At 47.3% G+C, this 10,512-nt stretch overlaps 1 protein-coding gene across 1 annotated transcript; it reads right to left on the minus strand.

Annotated features, from left to right (window-relative positions):
* Nucleotides 1–223: 223 nt before the first annotated feature.
* On the minus strand, nucleotides 224–9,050 carry GCM2 (glial cells missing transcription factor 2). Its single transcript, XM_015068884.3, has 5 exons — nucleotides 8,686–9,050; nucleotides 4,374–4,626; nucleotides 4,149–4,261; nucleotides 3,628–3,753; nucleotides 224–1,960 (listed from the first exon to the last, which is right to left on the minus strand). The coding sequence occupies exons 1-5, from the start codon at nucleotides 8,773–8,775 to the stop codon at nucleotides 1,025–1,027; spliced, it is 1,518 nt and encodes a 505-aa protein (XP_014924370.2). The 5' UTR covers nucleotides 8,776–9,050; the 3' UTR covers nucleotides 224–1,024.
* Between the last annotated feature and the right edge of the window lie 1,462 nt (nucleotides 9,051–10,512).

Here is a 10,512-nt window from a genome sequence, read left to right on the forward strand (position 1 = left end):
GAACGTATTTTTGGTTGCCAACAGTGGGGGTGAGCAAAATGGGTGAAGGGAGGCAAAGGTATAAAAAATAAAATGAAATAAACTATAAAACTGTCAAATAAAATGAATATGGTTTTATATATTATAACAACTGTTTTCCCAGGTCATAATATGAACATTTTTTTTTCCTATTTCTATTTCAAAATTGCACAAGCATCAGCTACATTACTTTAAAACTCCTTTATTACATTTAATTGAACATTATCAATGACATTTATGAGGAGTAACAAATGAACAGTAAATCTGTGTTTGAATAAAACATCTCAGTTCTAATTCTGAAACCGAATCAGGAAAAAAACCCATATTTTAGCACAATAATAATCCATTAACTACACATCACCGTTAGGTTGCGTCTGCAATGAAAACCTTCATCAATGTCAAGAAAAGGTATTCCGATGATACTGCAAAAGAAGATTCTCTTAAAAACAATGGCATCTTATCACTGCAATACTGTAGATTTTTTTTAAAAGCAGTAGATATATACTTGGGATAAAATGATCAAATGTATTTCCTGAAGCTCTTTTAAGAGATTATAAAATTTCTATTTAGCACTTACAAAGTGACTCAGGAGAGAAGATTGTAAATATTTCTTCCTGATGCTATTCTGACAACTTCTAAGGCCAGAGAAGAATTTGTGAAACTCTCTATGGTCAACTGGGAAAGGCTTAGAAGGAGAACCAGGATTCTTGGCTTCTCCTCCAGTGAATTTAGCTCATTGATCATCATGGTAGCCAGTTTGCTTGTAGGTTCATGTGGGAGAGTCACATTTCAGACCTAATTCTATGTCATGTGATAGGTTTTAAAATGCTGTGCAAAATTTCCCTATACTTTCTAAACACCCCCAACCCATAATTTTCTCAACTGATCAACATTTTTATTATTGTATGTGTCTCCTAGGTCAATCTCCCAACTCAACAAGAGAGTTCCTAGTCCATGTTTCCTACCTGCATGGACACCAATACTATGTCGTGCCCAGGACTATGGTTCAAAAGTCCTCACTGCCATAGCTAAAGAATGGACTAACCCCATCCGAATAACTGATTGCCGACCCCAACCTAGGTGGACACACGTCCCAAGTCTCTGCTCCGTCTGTCCCGGAGGGAGCCGACTCTTGAGGAAAAGCCAAAGTGGGTCTCATGGCTCTGCAATCACCTGGAATTTTCAAAGGCAGCGGCCCTGCTGGAGAGGCCCTGGCCGCTGTGGTCGGCAAGTCCAAACCTTCCGGGTAGATGGACACGGGGATGTTTTCAGAAGCATAGTTACACCCCGAAAGGCTCTTAACTTCCTTTATGTTGTCACAGTATTTCAGAGCAGGAGGCTGGTAGGCCTGGTAGGACACTTTGGTGGTGGTGGTGATCACAGTCTGCAGTGCTGGAGCACCTGCGGAGGGAGTCGTGAGGTACCGACAGGGAAGCTCCGTGCTACAATAAGGGTGAGTGGACGCGGCCTGGAACTGTCCATGGTCCGTCCTCTCCCCAAGGCCAGGTTTTCCAAGAGCTGGTTTCCAGCCATGTTGTTTACTGGCGAAATCAAAGCTTCTCTCAAGGCTGCTGTATGAGTTGACATTATATTGCAGTGCATTTAGATGGACCCAGTCCGTGTCATTCGGGAGATTGCTGGAATTTTTACAAAGGGTGGGATGTGTGTTTGGATTTGTGTAACTAGGACCTGCCAATTCGTAGCTGCAAGGTGCCCTGGGCAAATAGATTCTTGGGTTTGGATATTTCTGAAAGGGTGGCATTATGTCTGCTTGAAAGGTGGCGAGGTCACAGGTAGCTCTGTAAGCATCCGAGCTCGGGAAGGAAAAGCAAGGCTGTGCTGGAATAGGGAAGCCGGTGTCAGTAATTATATCAAAGTCTTCTGAATCTTCCAAGGAAGATATGTTGTTGAAATGTCCACTGTTGTCTTGATTCTCCCCCACCTAAAAAAAAAAAAAAGATATAAATTTTTATTTGTAAATAAAAGTGTAAATTACATGGGCAAGCTCATCTGTAAGAGTAGCCAACCACCGAATAAAAACAAATTCCAGGGGCGCCTGGGTGGCTCAGTCGGTTAAGCATCTGACTTCAGCTCAGGTCACGATCTCATGGTTTGTGAGTTTGAGCCCCATATCGGGCTCTCTGCTATGAGCACAAAGCCTGCTTCAGAACCTCTGTCCCCTTCTCTCTCTGCCCCTCCTCTGCTCTCTCTCTTTTTCTCTCTCTCAAAAATAAAAATAAAACCATTAAAAAAAAAAACACTTCCAATTAGTGGGTTCTGTGCCGTGTTATAGCACTGCTCAGGTACGTGATTTGGGCACACGGTCCAAGGGCTGTAGAACTTAAGCTTGCTCGGGCACGAATAGCCTGCTGAATGAAGAGGGTTCATGGGTAGTTGGGAAGGGTGGGTCTGAGTGGTAGACGGTTCTGTGTTTCCTCATCCTATGTTTATAATCATAGAGACACAGACCTGGGTTCAAATCCTGCCTCTGTCCCTCATGAGTTGAACAAGTTACTTAACCTCTCCGAGCTTCAGATGCCTAATTAAAATTAAAAAAAAAAAAGAATTAAGACTGTTGAAGAAGAAAAAATAAAGTTAGCACAGTTGATCTGGTGTCTTTGTGCATAAATAGAAACTTTTAGCCTCCCAGAGCCTCTTACCCCTACCTTGCAAGTGCTGAGAATTGCAGATAACTCTAATTGGACAAATAAAATTAAAAGTTAGTACGGGAAAGATAAGTTCTAACCAAAGGTAGAATCGGCAAAACCGCAAAAAAACAAATGGGGCTCAAAAATAATAACCTTCTCTTTAGGCTTTTGTGACCATTTTGTGTGTGAAAGCTCTTAGACCCTGTGTGCCTGGCACATAGAAAGTGCTCAAACATCACTTTCTCCTACCCCCAGACTAACATGTCTGCTTGGCATGCTTTGGTTGAAAAGCCAAACTGGATCACTTTGCCCCAAGAAATTTTATCTGTTCTATGTAAATAAGGCCAAGGACCCTACCCTCTCAAGGATGTGCTGTTAACTCACTGTTGGTATGTACATGTTTCTCTCGTTATTAAAAATGGGTAACTGCCCTTGTATACGGATGTCCGCACACAGCCTCATTGTATCATTGACAGTAGAGATGGTTTGCTTTTTTTTTTTTTTTAGAAGAAGAAATTAGAAACCCTGTCTGAAAAGGGGTGTCTGGGTGGCTCTGTCGGTTAAGCATCCAACTTCAGCTCTGGTCATGATCTCATGCTTTGTGAGTTCAAGCCCCGAATCGGGCTCTGCACGGACAGTGTGGAGCCTGCTTGGAATTCTCTCTCTCTCTCTCTCTCTCTCTCTCTCTCTCTGTCTCTCTCCCTCCCCCTCTCTCTCTCTCCTTTGCTCTCGGCCCCTCCCTCCCTCTCTCTCTCCCTCTCCCAAAGTAAATAATAAGTAAACTTAAAAAAGAAAAGAAACCCTATCCAAAATGGTGACTCAATGACATTTTGTGGGACATATAATTTTCACGTAAAATCAAACCTTTCTAATTAATTGATGACATTCATGTTTTACACAATCAGTGTATTTTCTGATGACAATGAACACAGACTACAGTGTAATGGCAGCTCCCCATTACCTCTGGTTCTCGAATTCTCTTTTTCTGGGGTTGGTAAAAAGAGGCCATTTGTCTCTTGATGGCACTTCTTCTAGCTTCCGTCTCTGATTTGCTCTCCGGTCTTGGGTGATCGTGGACGCCCTTGGCCTGCATCAATAAGGAAACAAATCATACGTTTGTTCCTCGGAAGGAAGCTTGCTGTGTTTGTCAACAATTGACTGCGCCTTTCCCAAGATCGCGAGTTGTTTTTTGTTTTCTCAAAACAACAGAGGAAAAAACTATTGAGCAGCATCAGTAACAGAAATCTTAAAAGGTTACTTAGCAATCCTTTCACCGTATTAACTCCGCTAGAACTACAATTTGGCTTAGAGCCCTTAAAGAGCACACACAAGGTGAGCTCATTTCCCCAGCACCGACTTCTGGCCACGGTGCTGCATTTGGGTTAGTCCCGAGTTTCTAAGGCACATGGCAGGTGGTCGGGTCCCTAAGCAGGATGAAAAAAATCCACCGCACATTGGAACACCCCCCCTTCCCCCACCTACTTGAAAAAATATCGCGTTGCCATCAAGCCTCCAGAAGTTGGTTACAGGGTACCCGCTGTGCCCTCGACAGGGGATCAGCTCCAAAGCCGAGTGGCAGTTGGGGCACGCTTTCTCTGCAAAGCCAGAGGGAGTGAAAGATTAATAGCAACTTGGACTCGGCCGCTTTGGAAGGAGGACGGGGCACAGGTGTCGGGAAAAGTGATCTCGCGGCCACAAGGCCCTCACTCTGTTGCTTAAGCCGCGCCTTGTCGCAGATGGCGGGCCGCAGCTGCAGGCGGGAGCCGTCGGGGAGGGCGCAGGCCCGGGCGCACACCACCACACCCAGGCACGACTTCTTGAGGATGTGGCCGTTGTGGTTGTTGGTGTTGCGCATGGCCCAGCCGCTCAGGTGGCGCTGGGCCTTCTTCTCGTCGCTGCGGTAGATGAAGCGCACGTAGCCGTCGGGCCACTCGCGGAAGTGGTCGAAGTGGGCCGGCTCCTGGAAAGGGGAGGGAAGGGCCGTGGAGTTGGTCCAGGCCGCACCTGACATGCCACGCTTTGCATTTGTCCCGAGCACAGTAGCGTGAAGAAGGGCCCCTTTCCATTCCAGAGATGTCAGAAACCACAGAAACTGTGCTATCACACAGTGTCACCTGCCGTTCTGTCGACTGGCTGTTCACTGATTATCCTCTAAATGCTGTCCATGTACTAGTTCATCTGGCCTTTCAGAACCCACACGACAGCAGGTACTTTTATTGTCCCAATTTAAGCCAATAGTACACGGAGACCAGAGAGGTTATTTGCCGTGCCCCAGGTCACACAGCTAGTAAGACGTGGCTCTAGGATTTTAGCACTAACAGTTTGATTACAGAGCCTCTTTGCCTTACCATCGTGGTATACCACTTCCGGGTATCTTTAAATGTTAAATTAAAAATGAAGACATTTTGGGGTGCTTGGGTGGCTCGGTCAGGTAAGCATCAGACTTCCGCTCAGCTCAGAATCTCAAGGTTCATGAACTTGAGCCCTGCTTTGGGGTCTGTGCTGACAGCTCAGAGCCTGGAACCTGCTTCGGAGTCTGTGACTCCCTCTCTCTCTGCCCCTCCCCCACTGTGCTCTGTCTCTCTCAAAAATAAATAAACATTAAAAAAATTTAGATAAATACTGAGCAGTAAGCAAAATCGGTAAGAGAGAGATAAATACATGATTTCACTCATATGTGGAATTTAAGAAACAAAACAGATGAACAGAGGGGAAGGGAAGGAAAAATAAGATAAAAACAGAGGGGGAGGCAAACCATAAGAGACTCTTAAATACAGAAAGCAAACTGAGGGTTGCTGGAAGGGTGGGGGGTCGGGGTGAGCTAAATGTGTGATGGGCATTAAGGGGGGCACTTATTGGGATGAGCGCTGGGTGTTATACGTAAGTGATGAATTGTTAAATTCTACTGAAACCATAAAACAATAAAAAAATAAAATACTGAGCACTGCTTCGATATTCGTGGTTGGTGGTCTTTGCCCATGATACGTGGTATGGATACTGTAATGTCTTTCTTGCACAGAAGTTGAATATAAGATTGCCCTTTACCAAGCACTTAGTATTTACCAGGTCCTGTCTGGGGCAGGGGACGGCACACTTGGAGCCCTTGGCCAAATCCAGCTTGTCACTTATTTTGGTACACAACTCAGAAGCTAAGAAGGATTTTTATATTTTTTAATGGTTGGGGGGAAATCCAAAGAATTATATTTTGTGACACATGAAAACTATAGAAAACTCAGGGGTGCTTGGGTGGCTCAGTGGGTTAAGTGTCAGACTCTTGATTTTGGCTCTGGTCATGATCTCACATGGAGCCCTGTCGAGCTCTGTGCTTGGCATGGAGTCTGCCTGAGATTCTTTCTCTCCCCATCCCCCTCTGCCCTCCCTGGCTTGCTCCAACTCTTCCTCTCTCTCTCTCTCTCTCTCTCTCTCTTCTTCCTTCCCCTCCCAAAAAAAGAAAATTATATGAAAGTCAAATATCAAGATCCATAAAGAGAGTTGTATTGGGACATGGCCATGCACATATGTCTGCGTATTGTCTAGGGCTATTTTTTGTATATGGCAGAATTGGGTGTTTGGCACAGAGACAGTACGGCCCACAAAGCCACGTTACGAAGTATCGATGATCCTTACAACAACCTTCCATGACGGGCATCCATACTCTTATTTTGCAGATGAGGAAGCCAATGTTAGAGAGACAACCTTCTACAGTGGCATTACGCGTATTTAAACAGATCTGTGGCAGCCAGATCCGACTGGCTTCACCCATAGGGTAGAGGCCGGAACAGTATTATCATAGTAATAAGCCATTTGCACCTTCTGTCTCTCCCACCGCCCGCAAGTAATGAGATCTAACATTTGCAGAGCAAAAACTATTCTCGGTCCGACAATTCTGACTTGGCTACATCGTTAGTATTATAACATTTCAACAGTAATAGGTAAATGGGCAGTTTTGGGTTCCGGTGGGTTCCAAACACACAGGGACATTGTCGAAATCATCGTTATTACAAATAGGCATCATTTATCTTTTCTCAGAAATATTGCAATTGACATAAATTAATACGCTGACTTAAGGTAAGTCACAAATGAAATATATAATGATGTACTATCAACTCTGATATCTAAATGCTAATATCTTTGTTTTTCAAGTGAACACTTCAATCTAAGGATGTTAGTAAAATAGACAATTTTCCAGAAGAGAGGATTCCATCAGCGTCCCCCCCGTAGGGATAGAGAATCATGCCCCCCCCCCCACCGTCTCATGCCAGCTACCAAAGCGGTGACACTGAAAATGAAGCCGCAGAGACCATGTTTTAAAATCACAACAAGAACAGAGGACTCCAGGATTGAGTTGCATTTGTTCAAATGTGTCAGCACATGTGCACACGCAGTTGAGCATGCACACACTGAACTTGACAGGAAATCTGGATGACAGTTTAAGATTGTTATCTAGTTCCACCACCTGATGACAGATCGTCTTAGCCTGAAACTCAGGCAAATTCAGGAACTATCTCAAGGTCATCCAGCCAATGTCACTCTTGCCCCTTCAGTTAGCCAGAGCAGGGCCAGGATCCTGTTTCTCCACTTCTACTTCCCAGTGCACCTGCCCTTTTAAGAGGTTACATGCATGCCCTGCTTAAGAACCAGTCGCCCAAAGGCAAAATAATTCACATTTGCATCACAAGTCTAGAAAATGCTTGAAAGAGGAACCATCTTCCCATTATCTGGAAGTGGCTCTTTTCTGAAATGCAAGATTCTATTTTTTTTTTTCCTATGAAGATTTCCGGATGGAAGTCAGTGAGAATGAGGTGTCTTTGCCATGCTGTGGTCCACTTTCACACAAATGGTACCAGTTGACTGTAAGGTAGCAGGCTTTACAACGAGTTACTACAGGGGAACCTGGGTGGCTCAGTCAGTTAAGCATCTGACTTCGGCTCAGGTCATGATCTCATGGTTCCTGAATTCGAGCCATGCGTTGGGCTCTGGGCTGACAGCTGGGAGCCTGGAGCCTGCTTTGGATTCTGTGTCTCCCTCTCTCTCTCTGTCCTCCCCCACTTGCTCCCCCCCCCAAAATAAACATTAAAAAAAACCCTGAATTACTATACATATATACATCCAAAAAAGCGCTGATCTCTTGGAGAGGCTACTTCACTTTGCTAATGAATTGCTATCCATCTGAATCTCAATATGGCAGATCATAGATGTTGAATAAACACCATGTCTCTTACCCCTATGCCACAACATTGCTAGATGTCCACCTTTGCAAATTCTTGGGAAGCTACTCCCCTTTCCTTCTACCTAAACCCAAGACTTCAAAGGCATTTCCTCAGCTTTTGCCCCAAGCCAGTAACTGCCCAGATCTTTCCCTGGACTTGACCCTCAACTACTTTGTTCCATTAAAACAAAACAAACAAAACAAATTCACCCTAACAGAAGGTGATTTCCTTGTCATTAGAAAAGTAAGCTCAGAAGTTATGTCCAAAATCTGGATTCCAGAGTCTCTCTGTGCACCTATGGTTTGGTTAGCATGACCATGCAGGCAGCCACGACGTCTGAGTAAATCACCCAAGTCATGCTATTTGTTTAAGATTCGAGCCACCCCGATTTATAGTCGCATCTTACAGTTTTGCTGCGTGAGAAGCAATGGAATCCGCATTTGTTGAGACTCTCTGCTACCCTTCTCATGAATTTCAAAGAACGGATCAAGAAAGAATCACCTGATTTCTATCTGGGATGAAGGAAAGTGAGAGACAGGCATCCTGCTGTCGTCAGATGACTGGGAACCCAGGGCCTGACAGTCTCAGGGCTATGGGTGTGTTTCAAATACGCGCAAGGAAAGAGCTGGGAGAAGGCAGATCACTAAAGCCAGCTCTGCCTTTGTGGGGTCCCTCTAACCATTGAGGACTCTCGGGAGATGTGGGGGTGGGAGGGGGAGTCTCTCCTCGGTCCCTACAAGAACTTGAACGCCACCAGCCCTTTTGTGGATGGCCAGAGCCACATGCGCGCCCACACCGGTTTCCCGCACCTGAGGCATCTGCGGATCGTTGATATCCCAACTGAGCTTCATTCCGTAGGAGCACACGGCGTCCTCCTTCTGCCCTGCCTCCGCCAGCATCTGCCCCACCTCGCCTGCGCTCTCCGCCAACGATCCTGAAAAACAGAAGAAAAATCTAGAGATGTGCAAGGTGATGTTTTCCTCTTAAAAAATGAATTGGATAGAGACAGAGAGAGACAGAGAGAAATTTATTGAGAAATCCAGAAGTGGTGACCGCGGGGTAAGAGCCCTGTTCTCAGCCGCGGTGCTGAAAAGTCTCCATTCGGACCGCTGCGTGCGCGCCTGACCGCTGCCCGAGCATTTATAAAGACACACCTCCCCCTGCTCCGCCTTTCCCAGCTCCTCGTCAGCTCCCACGCTCCCGGCACCTGCAAGGTCACCGCCTCCGGGACAGAACTAGGAACGGAGGGGCAGGTGGACCCGAGCCCTCGGGAAAGGGAAGCCAAGATGTCAAGGGGCTAGGGTGCAGGTGGGAAGTTGGAATGTCTCTTTTAACTTGAAATCTCCCCCCCCCCACCCCCACCCCCCACCTCGCCTCGCCTCTGCGGTTTCGGATTGGGTTTAGATGGAAGGTTTTGAGACCGACGCTTTCCAGACAAGTCCTCTGAGAACCGATACTCAATTCCCGGGCACCTTATTTAAGACCTTTGCTGTCTGGGTAACTGCGCCCACGCCAGCTAGCCTTTGGCTCGCGCGCTCCAGGTCTCGGGCTTTGTCGTAGCTGTCGTGAGTGTCCGGGAGTCCGTGCTCGTTTTTAGGGAGTAGTGGTGTGGCGTCCGAAGGAATGCCGAAGGTCCCCGTGAGCTCGCGGGCCTCATGTGTCCTTATGCTTCGGAGGGACTGCGCAGGGACGTAGCCCGGTGGGACAAGAGTGAGCCCGGAGAACCTTAGGGAAAGACGAGCTAAAGGTAGCTGGACGGGGAGGTGGATGGTGGTCTCTGCGGGCCCCGGGAGCTTAAGCTCCTGCAGGACACTTAGCTCGCTCTGGCGCTCTCGGGCGCGCGCTCTCGCCTTCTGTCTCTCTCTCCCTCTCCTTCTCTCGTCTAGGCTCTCTCTGAGCGCAGTTTCCTTATCTGCTTAAACAGGGGATGGGGACTCTCAGTTCTTAGTCGCCATCCACCGGAAAACGTTTTAAAGAACGTCTTTACTGGTATTGTGGAACTACCCCCATTCCATCTGGGGACGTTTTCTGAAGAATGCTGAAGCCCGGTGACGGGCCCAGGACGCTGTGGATTCCCCAGGACCGAGACACGTCGTCTTCATCTGTTCTTCCGCCTCCGTAGGGTGATTCCGGTACCTGGAGGCGCCCAACAAAAGAAATCGATTGAAATGACTGACTTTGCTCTTTGGCCACGCTGGGCGGCGAGAGAAGACGGTCTCCGGAATGTACTCTCGGAGCCTTTTTCTGCAGGCGGCACACTTCGGTTCCCAGCCCTATCCAGAGAAGGGCCGTCCCCGAAGGCCAATCACTGTTAGAGGGGGATTCTCCGACCTATATCCGTCGGAATCCCGAGGCCCGAGCGTCCTAGACCCAGGCATCGCCCTGCGCGCTCGGGGCGCGCTCACTGATGCTGCGTGGGACGCGCCGGGAGCGCGCAGGCCACCACCTCTTGCCGGACCAGTGTCTTCCTCTGGCCAAAGACAGAACAAAGCCGATGCGCGCTAAGCTCACAACCTGCGCCAGATAACTGCACGCTCGCGGTCTTCTTACCTCCCGGTCAAGGGCACACTCAGGTTTGTTCGGAAAGTCAATTCCGTGGTGAGATGCTTTTCGGGGCCACCAGCCCCTGACCGCGG

Source organism: Acinonyx jubatus, chromosome B2 (genome assembly GCF_027475565.1).
Source record: "Acinonyx jubatus isolate Ajub_Pintada_27869175 chromosome B2, VMU_Ajub_asm_v1.0, whole genome shotgun sequence".
Lineage (NCBI taxonomy): Eukaryota > Metazoa > Chordata > Mammalia > Carnivora > Felidae > Acinonyx > Acinonyx jubatus.

Bases quoted from the DNA above. Each gene is read 5' to 3' on its own strand.
- GCM2 (XM_015068884.3), bottom strand. From the start codon at position 8,775: ATGCTGGCGGAGGCAGGGCAGAAGGAGGACGCCGTGTGCTCCTACGGA. The intron at 3,754-4,148 runs GTAGGTGGGGGA...TTATTGATGCAG, and splicing joins GCAACGCGATATTTTTTCAA to GCCAAGGGCGTCCACGATCA. The intron at 1,961-3,627 runs GTAATGGGGAGC...TTTTTTTTTTAG, and splicing joins AGAGAATTCGAGAACCAGAG to GTGGGGGAGAATCAAGACAA.